The sequence below is a fragment of the Symphodus melops genome (assembly GCF_947650265.1).
Source record: "Symphodus melops genome assembly, chromosome: 4".
Lineage (NCBI taxonomy): Eukaryota > Metazoa > Chordata > Actinopteri > Labriformes > Labridae > Symphodus > Symphodus melops.
In genome coordinates this window covers 29,452,283-29,474,876 of record NC_136694.1, presented here as the reverse complement: position 1 = coordinate 29,474,876, position 22,594 = coordinate 29,452,283, and the positions used below count along the sequence as shown (strand labels likewise).

Sequence of the window (22,594 nt, the reverse complement as noted above, 5' to 3'; positions counted from 1 at the left end):
CCCTAAAACTAACCCTACCCCTAACCCTAACCCTAACGTTCTTTTCAAATTACCCAAATTAAAGTCGTGACAACGAGTTCCAACAAAGTTACGGGCCATGTGCTCGGTCCCTTCCGCGGGGGGTCACCGGATAATGGAGTGGCTTAAAGGTTTCGAAACCGAGCTGAACGGGATCTAAATCTATCTGTCTCGTTTACTCAAATTTAAGCAGCAAGATGGGGATAAACAACTCTGATAGAAATGTAGTATTTTATCATATAGCTGTGTTAAACAGCCCGACTTTAGATCCAAACTGAAACGATGACTTTAACAGTACAAGCAACCCAAATTCAAATCGCTTATTTAAGCTATGACGTCACTTTCAACTTTAATGAAGATCACCTGAGAGTCTGTGCCCGCTTCAGCAGTAGAACAAGGATGCACTTCATCCTGGACCAAGGACTGTTGCTGTGTCTCCCCTGTGTCCCTGTTAGACACCTGAATGGCTGGATATTTTGCCTGGCAATTAAAAGAGGATCAAACACAGCGGGCAGCTCCACACCTTATAGGGCCAAAGCGTATATCCTGTGTCCGCTCTCTCTATGTGGAAACGTTATAAAATACCTTATTTGTTGACATTGTTTATAAAGGCATAGATGGCTGAAAGTACAAATCAGAAAACATGTTTCCGCCCGGTTTCGAACCGGGGACCTTTCGCGTGTGAGGCGAACGTGATAACCACTACACTACGGAAACTGATGAAGAAGGCCTCAGTGACGTCACAATTTTTTTTGCAACATTGTAAACCATTTATTTAGTCTCGGTCCTTAATGTCCTTAACTTTTACCATTCATTCTCTATGGTACTTCTTATCACTACGGGTGTAATATACTTTTGGCCACTAGTGAGATTTGGGGGGCGCTGTTTCACCCTTTTGATAAAGGTAAGGAGACCCCGTTTCTTCAGGTTTCAGTGACAGTCCGGCAGTCAGCGCAGGATCTTCAAGTTAAGAGAACTCCATAACGACAGGTTATAGTCACCTTTTTCACGACTTTAATAACAAATATCCAACTACTCAAACGTAAGTCTTGCTTGTTTTTTCATTGACTTTATTAACAATCCTCATTTATATCGTAAAACCTGTTTAATGGTATTTTATTTGATATTTAGTTCATATAATCATTGGGTCAGGTCAATATTTTGTTTTTCATACAACAATAATGTAACACAAAGGGTTTAAATACAAAGAAAATCAACAACAAACAATCGCACCCATCCCCCCACTCACTCACTCACTCACACACACACATGCAGGCAGGAGCGCGCGAGCACACCTGGAATAAATCACGTGATTAATGAATGAATGAATGATGAATATGAGGGTCCAGGACTATTACAGCTTAAATGAAAGATTCAATTAATGAAAAAAACACTGATTATTACTATAAGGTGTCACATCAAAGAATTACGCTATCAGTTGACAGTTGACTTTTTTTCCCAGGAAGAGCAACACCATCCTTCAGGAAGGCTCCGTCAGGCCATCATCTTCACCAGGACCCGAGGCCATGAGGATTAAAAAAAAAAAAAAAAAAAATTCCCTTCAGGACAAGTCCCCTCCTCAAAATCAGGACCTGCTGAGAACCAACGCTCTCACTCTGGTTTTTCAACGTGGAGGTGATGGCCGAGTACGTGCTGCAATCCGGCAAGTACAAGGGAAAATCTTTTAAATGGCTCCTGGAAAATGACGTTGGCTACACCATCTACCTTATTCACAATTTAGATGAAGAAGAGCAAGATGGCCGTTTCAACCCTCAGGGACACAGCAAAGACAGCTTGTTGTCATTCCTGGAATATATTAAGTTCGAGAAGGAAATTAAGGAGCTAAGGAGGCATCTCTCCTCTCCAGGAAGCAAGTTCCACCTGTGACATCACTGCAGGCTTTGGAACCAGGTCCAAGGACACCTGGAGGAAGATGCTGCCTTCATCTTGGGAGTGAACTGCATAAAAAAAACAAAACAGCAAGATGTACAACCTGCAGCAGCTGCGTGCCGAGTCTTCCCCAAAAAGTCTCCAGCATCCAGCACTCTCGGTCAGTTCACACAAATGTGAAAATACTGATTTTATCTGCTGCTGCGTTTCCAAGACGTTCTCTGGGCTGGTGTTGAGGGAGGAGCTGGTGTTTTTTTTTAGATATGCTGGCATGTGGTAGGATGGAGAAGGCTGTTTGGGTCAGTGCATGCCCTGTGCACCAATGGCAGCATAGTCTGTGTCAACCTGCTTCAACAGGTCCTTAGCTCCATGCTGCTTTATGAGGAGTCCATCAATGGCAGCTCTCACGGGCTCTGTCCACCGGCTGTGGTCCAGGACCAGAACCCGACCTCCTGTCTTAATGGGGGCAGTGCGAGCGGCCCGGGGAGAGGAGGATACAGGAAGCAGAGCAGGCCTTGGAAAGGAAAAAAAAAATAATGCACAAGAATGTTAAACAAGTTGACCATTAGGACTTAAACATGTGAAAATGTGATATTTCGACTTTTGGTTCAAAATCATAGTTTGGTAAAGAGTTACTTTTTCAAAACAAATTAACAGTTGCATTTTTATATTTTCCTGTAGCTTTTATATTAAAATACAGAGTGTAGTTTGACTGACCTGTGTCCATCGAAGCCACTGTTTCTGCTTTGACTGTGGCAGATGTGGGTGAAGAAAGGGGGCCTGGACTGGGACAGGATCGGCACAGATCCCACTGGATCCTCCGGGGCGGTTCCACTTGTTTTCTGAATTGAGGCATTAAATAAAGAGATGAGTACAGCAGTCTCTCTGTCAATCAGTAATTAGCAGTTTGATGTTAATGAAGATCACCTGAGAGTCTGTGCCCGCTTCAGCAGTAGAACAAGGAAGCACTTCATCCTGGACCAAGGACTGTTGCTGTGTCTCCATGGCTCGAGGAATTGAAATGGCGGTGGCTCCTTGTTCTTTTCAAACCTCAGGACAACACGACGGCGGCCTGGCTCCACGTGCTACAGCCCAAACCTCTCTCCCCTGAGTCCCTGTTAGACACCTGAATGGCTGGATATTTCATCCTTTCCAGTCACATGTAGAGAAGCAGTGTTCAGCTGGGCAATTCAAAGAGGATCAAACACAGCAGGCAGCTTCAGGTCCACCAGCGCGCCACTCCAGTCCTGGCCTGGGCCTGAAACAGTTCACAGGAAACCCGGTTGCCCGTCACCCACTGGGGCTTGGTGGAAGTGGAAGCCTTCCTGCTGCGATGTGCCTCTCTCATAGATTTTCATCATTCATTCACTTATCACCTTATTGATTCCTTGTGTGTGTGTGTGTGTGTGTGTGTGTGTGTGTGTGTGTGTGTGTGTGTGTGTGTGTGTGTGTGTGTGTGTGTGTGTGTGTGTGTGTGTGTGTGTGTGTGGGGGGGGGGGGGGTTCTGTTTTTCGTTGATTTTCTTTGTATTTAAACCCTTTGTGTTACATTATTGTTGTATTGAAAACTAAATTTTGACCTGACACAATGATTATATGAATAAAAAAAACTGTGAAAGGTTCAAACAAAAAGGATTTTTGGTCACTATCTCCTGTTAAATAACATTAATATTACAGCTAACAAGTTATTTTCATCAGTGTAAAAATAACATTAACGTTACTGATGTTGTACCACCTTGCTCCCTTAGCAAAAAGAAATCATAGTTCGTATTTTGTCAAGACAACTCAACTCAAATAAACTACTATTAAACAGATTTTACGATATGAATGAGGATTGTTAATGAAGTCAATGAAAAAACAAGCAAGACTTACGTTTGAGTAGTTGGATATTTGTTGTTAAAGTCGTGAAAAAGGTGACGATAACCTGTCGTTACGGAGTTCTCTTAACTTGAAGACCCTGCACTGACTGTCGGACTGTCACTGAAACCTGAAGAAACGGGGTCTCCTTACCTTTATCAAAAGGGTGAAACAGCGCCCCCCAAATCTCACTAGTGGCCAAAAGTATATTACATCCGTAGTGATAAGAACTACCATAGAGAATGAATGGTAAAAGTTAAGGAAATTAAGGACTGTGAGGCTAAATAAACGAATTGAATTTAGATTACTTGTACTGTTTAAGTCATCGTTTCAGTTTGGATCTAAAGTCGGGCTGTTTAACACAGCTATATGATAAAATACTACATTTCTATCAGAGTTTTTTATCCCCCTGTTGCTGCTTAAATGTGAGTAAACGAGACAGATAGATTTAGATCCCGTTCAGCCCGGTTTCGAAACCTTTAAGCCACTACATTAACCGGTGACCCCGCCCGCGGCAGGGACCGAACATATAGTCCGTAACTTTGTTGGCACTTGTTGTCATGACTTTAATTTGGTTACACAGAGGAAAGAAGAAATTGGTCGGTGTTTTTTGAGAAGATCAAAAGTGAAACCACCTCGTCGGGGAATCGAACCCCAGTAGCCCGCGTTCACCTCACAATAGTAGTCCTTAATTTCCTTAACTTTTACCATTCATTCTCTACGGTACTTCTTATCACTACGGATGTAATATACTTTTGGCCATTAAGAAACGGGGCTTCCTTACCTTTATCAAAAGGGTGAAACAGCGCCCCCCAAATCTCAATAGTGGCCAAAAGTATATTACATCCGTAGTGATGAGAACTACCATAGAGAATGAATGGTAAAAGTTAAGGAAATTAAGGACTACTATTGCGCAACAGGGGGATAAACAACTCTGACAGAAATGTAGTTTTTTTATCATATAGCTGTGTTAAACAGCCCGATTTTAGATCCAAACTGAAACGATGACTTAAACAGTACTTTAGATCCTAACTACAAATATAACCTAATTCATTAATATAAATTCGGAACGGTTATTTAACCTATAATGTGGCCATACATTTTCACCCAGTTTCCGTAGTGTAGTGGTTATCACGTTCGCCTCACACGCGAAAGGTCCCCGGTTCGAAACCGGGCGGAAACATGTTTTCTATTTTTTACTGTAAATTATAATAATCCACATATAGACTCATAAAGGGTTAGGGTTAGGGTTAGGACTATAAATGTTTTACATAAAGGTCACGTACACACTGTCCTAATAACAGGTCCATATATTAATCCTCTGAGTGCTGTGACCTTTTTCCTTTCCTTTCTTGTTTTCACATAAATATGAAACCTTAACTTGGTTGCACAAAAAAGGGGGTCTCGATGATTGTGGAAAAAGTTACCTGGGACAGTGAATGGTATTCCTTAACTTCCTTAATTTTTCCCCATCCATTCTCTACGGTAGACCTCATCACTACAGATGTAATATACATTTGGCCACAGTGGCGCTGTTCACCCCTTTTAGTAAAAGCTTTGCTTCAGCTCAGCATTTACAAATGAAGCACGTGTGTGTGTGTGTGTGTGTGTGTGTGTGTGTGTGTGTGTGTGTGTGTGTGTGTGTGTGTTTCACAAGTTTCTGTAAGCAGCACAGCAAAACGTAATAATAATTAATATACATAATGTACTAGTTGTTGTATTTTTGGGACTTCAGTGGCCCTATACCATTTCTAATGAGGCATTATCTGCATGAAAAAAAAGTGCTATGAATTAATTAATGGTTATTTATTGTTGGGTCATTTCGTTAATTCTTAATTAAAGTGGAAAAATATTTAATTCAAGCCAGTAATTCGGCAGGTTTGTTCAAATATAAAACACTTAAATCTAATATTTACAGTCATTAAACCAATAAAAGAGCAAATTCACGCGGCCTGCTGTGATTGGCTGAGCCGTGCCCCGTTCTGTGCGTGTCCCGGAAGTGAAAGCGGAGGGCTGGATGAGTAGCTGCTGGAGTGCAGGAATCTGTCGGCAGCGGATTTAAGGTGTAGATAAAAAAATGGACACGTTGAATAAACTGAAGCAGTTTGACGCCTATCCTAAAACTCTGGAGGATTTCCGAGTGAAGACTTGGGGAGGAGCGACCGGTAAGAGGTTTTTAAAATCCATCAGGCTGTTAGCTGCTGCGGCTAACAACAAGGCTAACTGTCTTTTATATTAAAGGTTATTTTAAACCCAACATGTTCAGGTCAGGAATTCTCTCCTTACACACACTAGATGCAGGATAGACACATTTAATACAGGTTAAAAAAGGAATTATATTTATTGAATGACTGTTTGCATTGGACATGTATTTATTTAAGAATTTTTAAATAAATAGTCTAATATGACAATTCTTAAATAAATATTTAAATAATAAATAAATAAATAAACCTCTTTTAGCCTGGTTTTTTTCCACACATGAACGTGTCACTTGAAGTTTACAAACATTGTTGGTCACTGTGGCAATGCAACCATGCAATGTTTATTTATGTTGCACATTTTAAGCAACTTGGAGCTTCAAAACAAGACATCAATTTTAAAAATCATTAAAATAAAACCCAGAGAAGATGTCCTTTTAAGAATATTAAAGCCCGGACGATTAATTGAGCAGCCGATAATAACGGCCGATATCAGATCTTAAGTGTCGGCTGATTTTACCGCCGATATCTGCGCTCGATTTATTCACCGATCAAGTTGTATTTTCATTTGAGTGTCATCTTACTACACCAGCAGAGGGCGCTGTATCGATTTCAACAAGCACCATCACTCTGCAGAGAGTCGAGCGGTGATGCACGCTCACTTTCTCTCCAGCTGAGTGACCATCTCGCCGCCCGTGTTTGATAACGCCGTTTGAGGGATCAGTGTGAAGAAACGTGTTTAAAGATCTACCACTAAAGATCAAAGAAACGCATATCGGCTCGTATGTTGGTATCAGATTTTTTTTTTCTCCTCCTGATATCGATATCAAAAAATCCCACATCGGTCGGAGCCTTAAACGATAATCTCGCCATCGGTGTTCGACGACTGCGTTTGAGCGATCAGCTCAGTAAATATGTAGAAAGAAATACAGAAATGTGATTTATTTTATTAATATGTAGAAATGCTTTATTTTGAAGTCTCCTGACGTCTTACACTTCCTCTCTGTCTCCACAGTGACCATCATCAGCGGCGTCATCATGTTGATCCTGTTCGTCTCCGAGCTGCAGTACTACCTCACTAAAGAGGTGAGTTCGTCCACGTGACCCCCGTTTGTTAGATGACCTCCTCAAAGGCGCCGAAGCCGGTCCCATTTTAAGTCCGGGTCTCCTTTTTTTTTTACTCGCCTGGTGATGCTGCACGTTTTCTAAAGATGAGCTGCGTCTGTCCAAGACCGTCAGAGTTCAGAACTTTCCAACACACGCGTGTCCGCTCCGGCCCCTCGTCCGCCAACACTCACCGGCGGGAGGCCCCAAAACACGGCGTGCGGCAGGTTTTACGAAGTGAGGTCAAATCAGTTATTCGATTGATTTTTGTAATCAGCAAAATGATCTATTTAAAACATGGCACAATGCACCTCGGCTCAGGGTGAAAAAATAACAAACAAAACACCTGAGCTTTAACAAATAAAAACACGTAGATTAAACATTAAAATTTAATTAAACTAAACTAAAAATAAAAAATAAAAAAAATAAAACTGAACCAACTGTCCCTTTGGAAACATGCTGATTTTGAAGGTTGGGAAGCAGGCTGTCATCTCTCCAGCCAATCACAGAGCTCCACCTGTGGAGCAGCATCAAAGATCCTCACACCACACAGAGGTCTCACTGTCACACACAAACACACACACAGAAAATAATCACAACACAGACAGGAGTGCAGCTCGGACCTTCAGTCCGTGCAGAAAGTCAGAAAAGAAGACGTTTGTGATGAAGCTGTTTTCAGGAGCAGCAGCCGTCACTGCGGCGCAAAGGCTCGGGCAGATGGCGAGTTCAAATCACTCGAAGATACTGGGTTCAATTCCCGAGAAAAAGCAGAAGCTCCTGGCCGCGTTTTGTGAGGGCTTTTTTTCTTTTTTTTTAATGCCCCCCCCCTCCGGGACAAATAAAGTTTTTTTTTTTTTTTTTTAAATGGACTTTTCTTTGAAGCCTTTAAATTGAACAAATCCTGAGACGAGCCACAGTTGATCTAAAATGGATAATGAAGCAGGCGGTGTGAGGTTGCCATGAAACTTCCGGGAAACAGTTCCTGTCAGACCGGTCGGATTCTGCCTACACAAACAACGACTCGTGTTCTTTGTCATCCTGATGACTGGTTTTAATTCAGCATTACTGATCTCAACCTTTATTTTACCGCTCACGTTCTTTGTTTCTGCTCCAAAAACAAAAGAAAAGAAATTCTTACGGTAGTGTGGAAGTCTTGCACCATCTCGGATAAAGATAAGTGACGTGCACAACCACATTTCAAAAGACAGGAACTATTTAAAACAGTTAAATGACTAAACTTTGTGACGACATCCTGACAAAGTTCGTTCTAGCAGGATGTTTTTTTTCTCCTCCTAAAGGCCCTAAAAACAGATTTATTCTGCTGCTCCATATTTAAATACACACGTATCCTGTTCACTGCCTAATTAAGGACTGGAGGTAACGAGGGGCCCTTTGGCAAGGCACCGAAACAGCACTGAGCAACTCAGGAGCGCTGGCTGTGTGCAGCCCTGCTCGCTCTGACGTCTCTCCGTGAGTGCACGTTCAGAGGATCCTGTTCGTGCCGCACGTTCACCAAACAGAGGCGGCGCTCCGGGCGGCGCTCCGGGCGGCGTTCCGGGCGGTGCTCCTTTCTGAGTCTTCGGTTGTGATCCTGACTCTCTCTCTCCCTGCAGGTTCACCCCGAGCTGTACGTGGACACATCGAGGGGAGACAAACTCCAAATAAACATCGACGTCATCTTCCCCCACATGCCCTGCGCTTGTGAGTACCTCTGCTGCACCGACCTGTGTGTGTGTGGCAGCTTTTGATCACTTCCTGTCAAAATTTCAAAACAAAACAACCTCTTCTCTTTTATTTACTTTTTGTTTTGTTCTCAGACTTGAGTATAGACGCGATGGACGTGGCGGGTGAGCAGCAGCTGGACGTCGAACACAATCTGTTCAAGCAGCGGCTGGACAAAGACTTCAAACCTGTCACGGACGAGGCAGAGAAACACGGTAAAAAAAAAAAAAAAAAAACCTTTACGTTGACCTTTAACCTCCTGACTCTGACCCCCACAACTTCAAAAATAAAAGTCGATTTCAGAAACTAATCGACGAAGCGTTTTCTAGCATCACGAGAAAGGACAGCTAATGCTAACTTAAGAGTGGGAGCATTGACTAGAGTGGTGGTGAACGTTGCCGTGGTGTGCGTGTGGCGTGCATGGAAATCAGCGTCTTGTATCTGAGGTTGGTTGGTGTTCTTTAAAAAGACTTGTGTGTGTGTGTGTGTGCAGAGCTGGGTAAGGCGGACGATGGCGAAGTGTTTGACCCCAGCACGCTGGATCCGAACAGATGTGAGAGCTGCTACGGAGCCGAGACCGAAGACCTCAAGTAAGACACCAACAGCACTCTGTCTTTTTTTTTTTTTTTAAATTCCTTTTTTCGTGTCCTCTCGTGTTGATCTCCTCCGACTTCGCCATGTGCGCGTGCAGGTGCTGTAACACCTGCGATGACGTGCGAGAGGCGTACCGGCGGCGAGGCTGGGCGTTTAAGAACGCCGACACCATCGAGCAGTGCAAGAGGGAGGGCTTCTCGCAGAAGATGCAGGAGCAGAAGAACGAGGGCTGCCAGGTTTACGGCGTCCTGGAGGTCAACAAGGTGCTGCTGCGACACCAACGATCAAACGTCTCGATTCTGCAAAACCTGCAAGTTTCATCTTTTCTCTCTTTTGAATCTCAGGTCGCTGGAAATTTCCACTTTGCTCCAGGGAAGAGTTTCCAGCAGTCTCATGTTCACGGTAAAACCCGGCGGTCTACGCCCACGTCATAAAGCTCATAAACAGTTTCTGAACACATCTGCTCATTCAGCGTTTAAACACGAGAGACATGACGGAGTCTTTCAACCAATCACTCAAAGTCCTCTGACAATCTGCAGAGTCCAGAGACGCCATGTAAGAGAAACACGGAGGCCCGTCGTCGACCTCGCCGTGCTGTGTGTGTGAAGGTGTTCAGAAATGTTTGTTTCCGAGCGTCTCTTCTTTCATCTTCACTCATCAAACATCTAATCTCATTCACACATCGCATCGAAACTTCCTCTGAATGCATGCCGAGGGTTTCAAAGCGACGTCATATAATCCTTTAGATTTAGTCTGACTCGTGTTCGTAAAGCAAACATGATTTTAGTATGTTTATTTTAAAGGGGAGAAATCCACTTGTTCAGTGTTTCTGAACTTTTATCTGAACAGAAAAAGTCCTCGATGCGTTTTTCTCCGTTTCTCTCGTTTAATTTGAAACGACACTTTCCGACTTGTGTTGTTCAAAACAACCTGTGATGTAAAAGACAACACAACTTAAAAATTGTGTTTTTTTAAGGTTTATTTGTGGCCTTTGTTAAACCACGAGGCTACCGCCACTCTCTCTGAAGTGCACACTGGACTTCAGTCCAGTTTCACCTGCCTGCTCAAAGTTTCCCTCATCAGCACATTAAACCTTTAACATGCTGTTGAACCCACAGATACAGTTTCTTCTTCTCAGTCCAGAAGGACAAAAGTCCCAGTTAAGAAGCTGCTTTAATTTAATTAAAACCGTCACTACTGGCTACTTAACCTGGTCAGTATGTTTCCTCTTTCCTCAGGTTAAAGGTCTCATACCTATAAACCCCCTCTATTTCAGCCCTGCTCAGAACAGGCTGTTTCTGTGTCTGTAGCTTTAAATATGTAAATGAGCTGTGTCTGACCACGCCCCCTCTCTGGAAGGGCTCGGGTGTACTCGCTGCTTTCTGGCTCCATGTCCTATTGTTTACGGTGAGAAGGCAGACTCAGAGGGCAGAACAAACACCTAGCTGTGGGAGTGTCACCCACCTGGGGGAGGGGCTACTGCTCTTTGTGATGTCATGAAGGGAAAATCTCCAAAACGGCCTGTTTGAGGACACATTTTCTGAAAAGTGGAGCAGGCAGAAGACGGAGAGGATGGACTTTTCTCATCATTGGGGGGTTTAGAAACAGACTAGAGACGCACGTTAGAGTCAGAGGATTCTGGGTAGACTAATATGTGACCTTTAAAATAATCTGCTTTAATCCAAAAGTCTTGAGTTTCTTTCTTCTTCTCTTCCATCCTCTCTCGTCTCCGTCTCTGCGATGTGAAGGGTTACTGAGATGATGTCACTGAATTTGACGAGAGAGGAGACGAGAGTCACTTCAGCGAGGAGCATCGTGCCTCATGTTCGGGGCTGCGTGACAACCCTGACAGACGCTGTGAAGCCTCTTTTTTTTAAAGCTCCAAAAGATAATCCTCCTCGACCACATATTCAGCCGTCAATCAAAAATCAAAATCAATCACAGCGGAGCTTTTAAATACAGAAGATGAGCCCGAGTCGTAAAGCCGTGACCTTCATTGTTTTTATCCTTCATAGAACATTTTAAATGTTTGTCAGTGTCTGCAGCCCTGACCCCCCCCCCCTCTCCCTCCCCCCCCTCCTCCACACACATGAACATAACCTGGTTTGTTGTCTACCTGCATCATTACAGTGACTCTTCTCTCTTCTTTCTGCAGTGCACGCTGTGGAAAGTAAGTCCATCTTTATTTGCAGTATATTTCTGTTGATTTAAAAAAAAAAAAAAAACCTCTTAAACCCGGGACAGGAACTTGTTTATGGATGTGTGGGGAAAAGTTCTGCAGGTACACGTTTAATGTTTACGCTACTCAGAACGCGACGAGCAACGCAGCTCTGAGCTCAGATCTCAGCGCGGGGAATGACGTCACTCCAGAGTTTTGCTTCTTGCGTGACGGTGCTCGGAGGCTCAGACGGGATGATGATTGGCTGCGGCGCCTGGAAACACCTTAATGCCGTTATAGTTTTTCGGCGCTTTAAAAATGGAGGGGTTGAAAGAGACGAGAGAGAATACTGAGTATAAAACGACCGCGCCAACCGCAAAAAGCATCCATCAGGCATAGACTGGTGTAGTAATGACGTATGTCAATCTTTACAGATGAACATAATTTATATGAAGTTTGAAGAGTTAATGCAGCCCAGAGAAGTAAAAAGCTAACGTTATGCTACAAGCTAACTACACTGCGGTCGGTTTATAATGACGTCACGACCGTTATGCTTCATCAGTCTAATCAGTGAATTTGACAAGCTAGCTAAACGTTAGCTTAATAAGTTGTTTATGAACCTAATATTTACAAGAACACTGTATAACATGACTAGAGGCTGTAAGGAGGATTAGGGAGAAAGTTCCCGGCGTGATGACGTTTAATGTCTCCATGACAACCACTGTAGTTTCAGTTAGCAACCGCCGTTTAAAGTTCGCGTAAAAACTTTAAAATTCACAAGTGGGGTCTTAGCTAACGTAGTTTAGCTCGTCTAACAAAACGTCAACATCTCTTCAGCTTGTGTTAACCACAGACCTTATTTCAGTCTAAACACAAACACATTCAAAATCCACTTTGACTTTTAGAGGTTAGAACCCATGGCGCTAAAATGCTAACTCACTTCCTGGTTTTAGGACTCAAAACTACACCAGTCTATTAAGGAGCACTTTTGCTAACATCACACTACCTGATCGTTTGTACGTGAAAAAAAACCACGACAACACGTCGTCAGATCGACACTAAGCCCGGCACTTTACCTGGCCAGGTAAAAAAAATAAAAATAAAAAAACGCCAGGTGGACTCGAGACCGTATCGGGTCATTTCTTTCACTGAAGTGCAAACTGGTCTCTCACTGTGTCGCTCTGATTACCGTCACAGTTCCATCCTGCACAGACTCCAGTCTGAAGTCGTGTACCTGCACAACTTTCAGTCTGCTGAAAGAAACAGGCGGTGAAGCTGCGGGCAGGTGAAGTGTTTAAAAACCTCCTCGACTCTGCGGACTGTTCTTACCTGCAGCTCCGACCTGTCGAGTAAAGCCGGCTCACTTCTGCTGCTCAGGGCCTTCAGAGAAAACTCTTTTCTCCTCTTTTTTCTCAACACGTCGGCTGTTTATTCATTTTTAACTTTTTCTTGACAGTTTGAGAACTTTTTCTGCCGTGACTTTTTTTTTTAAATTTTATGTTTTTTTTCCGGTATTTTTTTCCCTTCCCATTTTCACCCTTTTACTCGTGGTCTGATTTGACCTATTTTCTTGATATTTTAAACCTTTTTATTATTCTCAACATTTTCACATTTCACGTTTTTGTTTTTTTTCTTGTGCGTGAATTTAAAAATGTGTTTCTCATGTCTGGCCCTGATCCTCGGCCTTGTCGGTGGCTCGTCCTCGGGTCGTTTGGAGCTCATAAAGAAAACTCTACATCAAATTGTCTTCGTCTTCTAGCTGAAGAAGTTAATCCACATACACACACTGACCAATCACATTTCTTTATCCTGGGATACTTGAACTTCTCTCTTGAACGTTTGAACCCTGAAGCTCCCGTGAAGCCCGGACTGATCACGTCTCTTTTTGTGTTTGCAGTTCACGACCTGCAGAGCTTCGGTTTAGACAACGTAAGTAACTCCCTCCATGTTTGTTTTTGTCTTGAAGTTTCTCGAGCTGTTTGCTTTAAACGTCGGACAGTGTAAAAAAACGGTTGATAGTTCACCGCTCGATCTTCTCTCCGACCCTCGCCTGTGCTCACGAGCTTTACAGCAGGTAGTGACAGAAACGGTGAGATTGGACTCTGAGGAGCTCCGATGTTCAAGCAGAGCCGCCGCTACTTCTTCATATTGAAAGGAGTCAGCTGAGGTGTTTCGGGCCTCTGATCAGGATCCTCCTGGACGCCTCCCTTTGGAGGAGACCAGGAGGGATCAGCTGAGAGATGTACTCGGGCAGAAAGCGTTAGATCCAGCCTGCTCGAGTCGTCACCGTCACACGCTTCTCGTGTCGTGTTGTCAGCGCCTCCTCAGAGAACCGGGACGTCGGTGTCTTTCAAAGCTTGCAGATTTAACGTGAGGGCGCTGATCGTTGCGAGCGCCGTGTCTGAAGAGTTTCTGATCCCGCCTGTCGCCCTGCAGATAAACATGACCCACCTGATCAAACACCTGTCGTTTGGAAGAGACTACCCGGGCATCGTGAACCCTCTGGACGGCACGGACGTCACGGCGCAACAAGGTCAGTCACCATGACAATTTATACTTCTTTTTTTTTTTTTTTTTAAATAAAAAGATGAGCAGCGTTCAGTTTTAAATGCTTTTTAATTTTTCTGTTGATGTTACGATTCATTACATCCATTCTTTAAACTTTCACGTAGAGAGAGAGAGAGACGTGAGAGGGGCTGGGTCGCAAACGTTTTTAGGAACATTTAAAATGATTCTTACTTTGATTATTTTGTGCAGAAACGACTTCAACACTCTTCTTACTTCCTTTTTCCCTCGACTTTCTCACCGCCGTCGTGCTCGCCGCATCGTAGCTCGTGTCTTTCTGCTCTTTCGACTATTCTCCTCGGCAGGACGATGAAGACGTTTAAATGAGAATACTCGCGTTTTGAAAAGTTTGTTATCACATCAGGTGATCCGCGTGTGTGTGGAGACTTAATGATGATGCTTCAGGTACGATAAGAGCGTTGGGTGTGACACGACCTCTCTGATCTTTCCACTGCCCGAGTGATAGAAACGATCGTCTGTGCAGATTAAAAGAAAAAGGCGGGGCTTTTTTTTTCTGAATTTTGTCCAATCATAGATTTAAACAAACGGGGTAAAGGCGTGCTGAGCCTGCAGGTTTCTCTCCAGGAAGTGCAACAGATCCACTCGGAGAGCAGTTGGACAAACTGAACTTTTATTGACAAAACGAGACGGCGGGGGGTTCGAGAGGTTGTCGACAGCGTCGAGCCGTGGTCAGAATAACAGGAAGAGTCCCATAGCTGTACAGACGGTGTTGGAGGCGGAGGAGGAGGTTGTTCCTCGTCTTCCTCAGCAGCGGATTCCCATACCGATGGACATGAAAGTGCCAAACGTCCCCCCGCTCTGCATCATCGTCTTCCCCACTCCTCCCATCAGCTCCCGGCCGCGCATGCCGATCCTGGAGACAGCGGAGAGAGTCATGATTAAATGTAGTGCTGACTCGCACGTCACTATTTAAAGCAAGCTGGATGAAAGTCTGCACAACAATAATCTGAAGCATCTGCATGTTTGTGATGGACCTGTGTGGTTTGGACTAAAGCCTGCCACCTGCTGGCTGGTTAGAGCATCTCTCTCTGTCAGCTGATGTTAATTTAAATGTCTTTGCGGAGCAGGTGAGCATGTTCGGTTAGAAACAGAATCTGATGAGACTTTCACTGCTCTGCTTCAGGTGTATCTGCATCTTTTACAACATCATGACAGGAAACAGTGGGACCTTTTTTTGATTCCCACTGGAGCAGATTTTACTTCAACATGTTTGCATGTTGTGATTACAGATTGTTTACCGACATTACAGCGAAGGTAAACATCAAAGTGTTACGCTCGTACTCGACCACAGCTCGTTCTTCAGACGAGTCTCTGGGAGACAAAAACCAAGCTGTCCCATATTTAGTTTCGTTTAAAAATGAAGGATTGAAAAGTGAGCGTTGTAAAAAAATAATAAAAAAAAGTTCTTGAACTTGACAATTTCTGACCAAAAGTTCGGCGTTGCTGTATCAGTCAGATAACGGCTGTAAAATCGAATCCCAGCTCACACCAACCTTAGACAGGAGAACGTGCCGAACATGGCGCCAGCCGCCATGCCTACTGCAAAGCCCATCATGAAGCCCATTTTGACCCGGTCAAAACAGCTGGGCTGGGCCTGACTGTGACCATACGGACCGACCGCTACCGGCATCTGGAGAGGAGAATGAATGAGAAGGCTGCTCGTGTTCACACTGTGACACCGCTTACACATCCCTGAGTGTGTTTGTGTTTAACGCACAAATGAATACAGTAAACTAACAGAAACAATTTAAAGATATATACAATAATATAAAGGATAAAAATAAAAGTACAGAATTACAAAACTTTCAATATACCATTAAAAACAACCCAAATTACTGGAACCTGTTTAAACAGAAAAACTGTCTTAAGGATCAAATCTCTAAACCTTATTTTGTTTTTTAAAACAGCTATAAATTCTCTGAATGGCAGAAATAGTTTAGTTTTGTCGTTTTTTGAGAGCTTCGGTTTAATTGATCAAAAATAAACGACAGAATCGTTTTAAAACATTTCATATAACACTTTAAATGTTTTAATCACCAAGTGTGATTAAGGTTTAAATATTAAATTAACACTTTGATGTTCATGTTGTGGAGATGTAAAATCATGGAACAGACATTTAATTTGAGCTGATTAAACTTTGACCTTTATATTCACCTTTTATATAATCAGTCATTAAACGAGAGTTAGCTGACAATCCACTCGACTAAACTTCACCTTAACTAAAGATGTCTTAGTCGACAAACTGATTAATGATTTAAATCAGTCTGTTTATTAAAATGTTTTAAATTAAGCAACAGAAACTAAAGTCTTTATTTCATTGATAAAATTGATTTCGGCTTGTTTAAACGTTAATTACCGTTTTAAACATCACTCGTAATATATTTAATCCCTTTTCAAAATTAAACTATAAAATGTAACTCTTTATTGTGATTTCTTTTTAAGCGGTTGTGGTTTGTTGTGTTAGCCTAGCATGTTAGCATGCTAGGCTAATAGGCTAGCGTCATCTGCGGCCTTGACAGACGGAGAAACAAGATGAAGCCATATTTGTAGTTTTTTGTTTTTTTAAAACAAACACTAATCATCAGTCCTCTTCTGATAACGAGCTTACCTTGATGTTTGTGTTTAAATCAGTCTGTTTGGATATTTTTTGAGGTGAAGATTGTCGCGTTTCAGCAGCGTTTAAATGTCTTTTGGTCAGAACTCCATAACCGGAAACAGGAAGCAGGAACAGACCGAGGAGGAAAATAAAGAGGGGAAATAACCACGTGGTGGGAACAAACAGCGCCACCTGTGGCCTTTTCTTTGTGTAGTTTAGAATTTATTATGCTCTTATCTAAACATTAAGAATCAGTTTTATGTGTATAATGTTTTCAGAACATAATTTAGGTGTGAAATCTTAAATATTAGAATTAACAGGGTGCTTTGATAAGAAAATATACATAACTACATTTACAGTGTTACAGCAGCAAACAGTAAGTACAGACAATAAAACAAATTAATACATTGATTTTATGTAGTGCTTTTCTAAATACCCAAACAACAATCAATAAACAAAGCAAATACAATCAAGGTTTATATTCCAGTGGTTGACACTTTGCTACATTTTGCTTTTTGCTGTGGTCATGATGGATAACTTTGTGTATTTCTGGAAAATATGACATGGCTTTTTATACCTTTATTATAGAGGGGGGGGGGCTGTTGGAAAGGAGTCACAGGTCAGATCTGAACCTGAACAACAACCTCTGTTCACAAAGTGCTCTAACTAACCACGAGGCCGCCGCCGCCCCAAACACAGCATCTTAAAGATGGTTTAAAACGATGTTGTTTCAAAGCTTGTGAGCACGTGTTCACACTTCAACTGAACAAAGGTTTCTCTTCTTTCCCCACAGCATCAATGATGTACCAGTATTTTGTGAAAATTGTTCCCACCATCTACATGAAAACTGACGGAGAGGTGAGTCAAACAGTCACTAAATGTACTTTTACTTTTATCTACTGAATTCTTCTTTTAACTCCAGGACTTAAAAACCCTCGAGAGATGCTGAGGTGTTAAAGCGACGATGGGAGACTGAAGAATTGTTTCATTTCAGAGTTATAATCTGCTCGTGTTCTTCAGTCAGTATTTAACCTGCAGTCCTTCTCCTCGCGCTTAATCCATGTTCTGTTGTCTGTGTTTGTTCCTGCAGGTGGTAAAAACAAACCAGTTCTCAGTCACCCGACACGAGAAAGTGGCCAACGGCTTAATAGGTGACCAGGGGCTGCCGGGCGTTTTTGTTTTATACGAGCTGTCACCCATGATGGTGAAATTCACAGAGAAACACAGGTACGAGAAAAAAGGGAGACAGCTCTCTTTAATGTTTAGAGTTTAGACTGCAGTACCTGTTTTAACCACTAGGGGGTCAGAGTTACATACTGCTCCTTTAATTTTTTTTCTGAATAATATCCTATCACCCCTTGAATCTTTTTTCTCTTGTGCTTAGATCCTTCACACACTTCTTGACGGGAGTTTGTGCCATCATCGGAGGTGTTTTTACAGGTTGGTGTCTTTATTTCAACTCGCTTTGTGACCTGGTCGAAGTTTAACTAAATACTACCAAAAAAAGTATGATAAAGAAATGACTCTGAATCTGTGGATGTCCCTCTGTGTTTGTGTTTTCCTGCAGTGGCCGGTCTAATCGACTCGCTCATCTACCACTCGGCTCGGGTCATCCAGAAGAAGATAGAGCTGGGAAAGGCGTCCTAACAGCGCCCCCTGCTGGCTCCCAAGGTGCAACACAGACCAAGACACGGACACAGAGACACAAAGACAGAAAGAGAAGAGGGACGAGGCTGGAATCAGAAGCAGTTTGTTACTTTCGTCTCTCAATGTGACAGACAAACGACAAAACTGAAATCAGAGAAACAGAGAAGTTTCACATCAGTAAACTTTTTTTTTTTCTTCTCTTTTTTTGCCTCTCTTGTGATTTTGCACCCTCACAGGACTTGCGATTTTTTTTTTTGCGTTCCCAATGAGGAAATGAATGCCAACAGGTCTGAGTGAAATGAGGACGTTTTAAGAGAAACTTTTTTTGGAGAAAGAAGATTCAGACGTCATCGACTCGGACGACAGCCTCAAAGCTCATCCTGGAAGAAATTTCTTTTCCCCTTCGCTCGTGTTTCTCATCCTGCATCGTCGCCGAGAGGGACGGGTGGTCAAACCCGTCAGGTGAGGACGCGCGGGCACAATGCTTAAATTAGACCTTTTGAGATGTGTAAAAAAAAAAAAATACAGATAAACTTTGCTGAATTGATAAATAAATATTTTTTACATAATGTGAATTGATCATGGTGCCAGTTTGAAAAGTATTCTACTGAATAAAAGACACAACGATGTGTCTTTAAGAAGCCATAACGTGAGAGTTGAGCTGCAGACTGAACGTGCAGACGATGGTTTCGATTTCTTTACTTCCTCGTTACGCTTCCTTCACCTGCACCTTGTAGTCATTCTAAGCAAATTAAAAGCTCCTCCTCCAAAACTTCAAAGGCACTTTGTTGTAAATGGTAAGCCCCGCCCCCGCCCCCGAAAAAGATTCAAACAGGAAGTTATCTCTGAAGCTGTTTTCACACACGCACAACTGGACGAGTTGGGGTGAGACGTGCTAAATGATCAAACCGCTCATCATCAGCCCGCCGCTCGCTCGCATTTAAACCGGGAGCTGCAGCTCGTGTTTACACACGCCTCTCACCCTCCACATTTCTGGACGCTTTTTTTTTTTTTTTTTTTTTTTTAAGGACTTTTGCAAAGTGTGAAAAACAAAAGAGATGCTTTTTTCTCACTTTGGCGACTCGATGTGACGTTGCAGAGATTCGGTCACGTGACTCGTCCTCTTCGTGTTGTGCATGTGTGAGTGTAAACGTGAGACACAAACATCTACCGCCGCCGCCGCCGCCGCCGCCTCGGAGAACACGTGAAACAAACGGCGTCGGTGTGAAAAACGCTCTGCATTCTGTTAATGTACTTCAAAGGGCTTCTTCTGTTCTTCTTTGTCGTTGTGTGTGTGTGTGTGTGTGTGTGTGTGTGTGTGTGTGTGTGTGTGCGTGTGTGTGTGTGTGTGCGTGTGTGTGTGCGTGTGCGTGTGTGTGTGTGTGTGTGCGTGTGTGTGTGTGCGCGTGTGTCCGGGGAGTGCGGCACTGACTCCGCCCTGTAGGACTGCGGTTTACTCCATGTGCTTCTGTTTAGTGTTTTTATTACTCCCTCTGTGGATGTGGGGAATCTTTCAAAGGATCATAACACACCCGGCTCCTTTCACGCCGCTCCTCCTCCTCGTCCTCGTCCTCGCCGCGTGGCGTTCCGAGGCGTTCAAAGTGTCATTATCATCCCAAAGTAAATGAGAGGGATCCTGGCAGGAAGCTTTGAAAAGAAACCCACACAAAGACGGCCGTGTGAATGTCGGCCTGACTCGTGTGTCGAGTCGCCATGTGAGAGCCAGATGATGTTTATTTTAAATCTCGCCGAGTGTGAGGCGGACAGAAACAGACTCCACGGGGCGACGGCGGCGGTTAGAAAGGTCATTCTTGTGGTGTTTGTTTTATTTTTTCCTTCAGGTTTTTGGTTGGCTGTTATTTTTAAATCAGACTTAGACTGAACTTTATTGATCCTTTTGGGATGACTCCCTCAAGGAAATTTAGGAATTTCGTGTCCAACTTCAATCAAATCGGGGTCAAGACTCGGCGATGCTTTTTTTACGTAATTTGAGGGAATTTTTCATTTTGTGTCAAAAATTAAAAACGATGGTTCAATAAAAACTATTTAACTATTTAAGCATGTTGGAGGGGAAAAAAGTTGAATTATTAAACATCCCGCCTCTGATACAGCAAATAGCCAATCACAGTTTAACAGATTTAGAGGTGGCACCTGGAGTGACCAATCAGATTTTAGGGGGGGGGGGGGGGGCGATGCCAACCTGACCACGCCCGTGCCTTCACGCGTCCATTCTCTGCTCCGTGTGAATCTTTGTGTTTTTAATAGTATTCTTTTTTTATATATATATAAATAAGTATTTTTAACCTTTTTTGCAGGTAATTCCAAATTCTCTGATAATCGGAACATAATTCACTTTAGATTTTGTTTAAACAAATGTGAATCAAACTAACACCATAAAATAAGACTATTTAAAAAAGGTGCTGCTGCTGATCTTCAGAGCAGAACGTTTAAAAAGTAATAAGTCAGAAAAATCTGCAAAACCACCGTTTGTATTTCGACTCCGACGTTTGTTTGACTCCTCGTGAGGTCGAATTCCCGAATGTTTCCCCGCTCGTCTGTGTTTCTGTCCGCAGCTCAAGAACCATCAGAACCATGACACGGGTCCACTTCCTGTCCACTTCCTGTCCACTTCCTTTTGTGCCACATTTATTTAAACGTGTCGCAGTTTAATGTTTAAAGTGCAAAATCTCAAGACACGTCCGATTTGAATCTTTATTTTTCTTCTTCATGGGATGTTTGTGAAGGTCACTGCCAGGAAGTGAAGACGTGTTGGCTCAGAAGCTCGTGTTGTTCTGCAGGGTTTGTTTTTTTTGTTTTAATTTGTTGGGGAGTGTCACGGCTGTAAATGATGATCTGATGTTTCTTCTTCTGTGTGTTTTAAAACGTTTCTGAAATCCGAATGATGACGATGCAGTTTCTGATTATGAACCTTTCTGATGATACAGTCGATGTTGGAGGTCGATTGTTGCACCTTTTGACCTCAAAATCAGGGGCAGGGGATGTGTGTGTGTGTGTGAGGATTTGTGTGTGTGTGTGAGGGGTTGTGTTGGTGAGTGTGTGTGGACGAGAGAGAGAGAGAGAGAGAGATGTATTTATATTTTGATTGTCCTCAAACTGTTTTTAAAATGACAGAAAATAAATGTTGAATACACCAGCTCCAACTCTCCGCCTCTTCTTTATTTCAGAATTTTTAAAAAAACAGCGTTCATTTGATCACCACTGGGGGGCGCTAGTGGTTTGTGCGTACCCCCCATGTACGGAGTCTGTAGTCCTTTAGACGGGCGACACAAGTTCAGATCGAAGCAGTGGCTCCGTTCCCGTGTCGACACGCTGAATGATCTGATATTTCTTCTTTGTGGGTCTAAAAACGTTTCTGAAATCCGAACGATGACGAAGCGTTTTTAAAACGACCCCGCGTGCGCGGCGTGTACGGAGGCCGCGTTCCTCCGGGCGGACGGCACAGGTTCTGATCTTTTCCCGCATGTCGTTCCTCTCTCTCTGGTTTCTGACTGTCCTTAATGAAGGCGTAAAAATAAAAAAAATAAACCTGAAAAAAAAAAAAATTAAAAAATGTAAAAATTAAAAAAAAGTAAGAATAAATAAATAAATAAAATAGAAAATAATAATAATAAATAAATAAAAACAATTAAAAATAAATTAATAAAAAAAAGTAAAAATAAAAAAACAGTAAAAATGAAAAAAAAAAATAATAAATAATAATAATAAAAAAAATAAAAACAATTAAAAATAAATTAATATTTAAAAATAAAAATAAATTAAAAATAAATAAAAATTAACCTGACCTAACCCTAACCCCTAAGAAAATGACTCCCTGATCTGGGCTCAGATCCACCGCGGGGTGTATGAAAAGATCTTAATTGATTAAATCTCTTCGACTTGTGTTTGTTGAGGTTTCTGTTTGATGAAGATGAGAGATGGGGAACAGTCAGAGTTTGAGTCAGCCAGCTGTGACTCAGGAGAACAGATGTTGGGAGTTGATTCATGACGGGGAAAATTCTCAATAATTACAGTCGGGCTTCCTGGTTTCTGATTGAGAACATTTAAAAAGTGACACACAATCAAATTAAAAATGTCAACCCAAACAAAGGAAGCACAAGATGAATGACCTTTTAAACAAACCCGTGGAGAGTCCACGGGGAGAAGGCGTTCAGAACAGCTGATCAGCAGTCAGATGAGCTGAGATAATCCCAGGCAGAGAGAAGGG

At 42.6% G+C, this 22,594-nt stretch overlaps 3 protein-coding genes and 1 long non-coding RNA gene across 8 annotated transcripts in view; 2 read left to right on the top strand and 2 right to left on the bottom strand.

Annotated features, from left to right (window-relative positions):
• LOC306822604 overlaps positions 1-22,594 on the top strand; it is a 152,473-nt gene that overhangs the window by 114,811 nt on the left and 15,068 nt on the right. The window lies entirely within an intron of this gene.
• On the bottom strand, positions 2,107-4,028 carry LOC306822594 (uncharacterized protein). Of its 3 annotated transcripts, XM_079341720.1 has the most exons (3): positions 2,836-3,146; positions 2,626-2,750; positions 2,107-2,422 (listed from the first exon to the last, which is right to left on the bottom strand). In XM_079341720.1, exons 1-3 carry the CDS (start codon positions 2,911-2,913, stop codon positions 2,209-2,211), a joined length of 417 nt encoding a protein of 138 aa, XP_079197846.1. In that variant the 5' UTR covers positions 2,914-3,146; the 3' UTR covers positions 2,107-2,208. The 3 variants fall into 3 exon arrangements, 1 of the variants encoding a protein (XP_079197846.1); XR_013778895.1 differs by lacking the exon at positions 2,836-3,146 and adding an exon at positions 3,780-4,028 and having other exon boundaries at positions 2,107-2,750; XR_013778896.1 differs by having other exon boundaries at positions 2,622-3,192.
• On the top strand, positions 5,719-21,523 carry ergic3 (ERGIC and golgi 3). Of its 3 annotated transcripts, none has more exons than XM_079341682.1 (15): positions 5,719-5,929; positions 6,978-7,048; positions 8,680-8,767; positions 8,884-9,003; positions 9,282-9,378; positions 9,480-9,645; positions 9,727-9,784; positions 11,538-11,552; positions 13,438-13,469; positions 13,977-14,073; positions 17,516-17,580; positions 17,813-17,949; positions 18,107-18,162; positions 18,290-19,703; positions 19,790-21,523. In XM_079341682.1, the coding sequence occupies exons 1-14, from the start codon at positions 5,842-5,844 to the stop codon at positions 18,367-18,369; spliced, it is 1,170 nt and encodes a 389-aa protein (XP_079197808.1). In that variant the 5' UTR covers positions 5,719-5,841; the 3' UTR covers positions 18,370-19,703; positions 19,790-21,523. The 3 variants fall into 3 exon arrangements, with proteins under 3 accessions (XP_079197808.1, XP_079197807.1, XP_079197809.1); XM_079341681.1 differs by having other exon boundaries at positions 18,290-19,715; XM_079341683.1 differs by lacking the exon at positions 11,538-11,552 and having other exon boundaries at positions 18,290-19,715.
• romo1 (reactive oxygen species modulator 1) lies at positions 14,720-16,871 on the bottom strand. Its single transcript, XM_079341723.1, has 3 exons — positions 16,735-16,871; positions 15,620-15,756; positions 14,720-14,979 (listed from the first exon to the last, which is right to left on the bottom strand). The coding sequence occupies exons 2-3, from the start codon at positions 15,754-15,756 to the stop codon at positions 14,871-14,873; spliced, it is 246 nt and encodes an 81-aa protein (XP_079197849.1). The 5' UTR covers positions 16,735-16,871; the 3' UTR covers positions 14,720-14,870.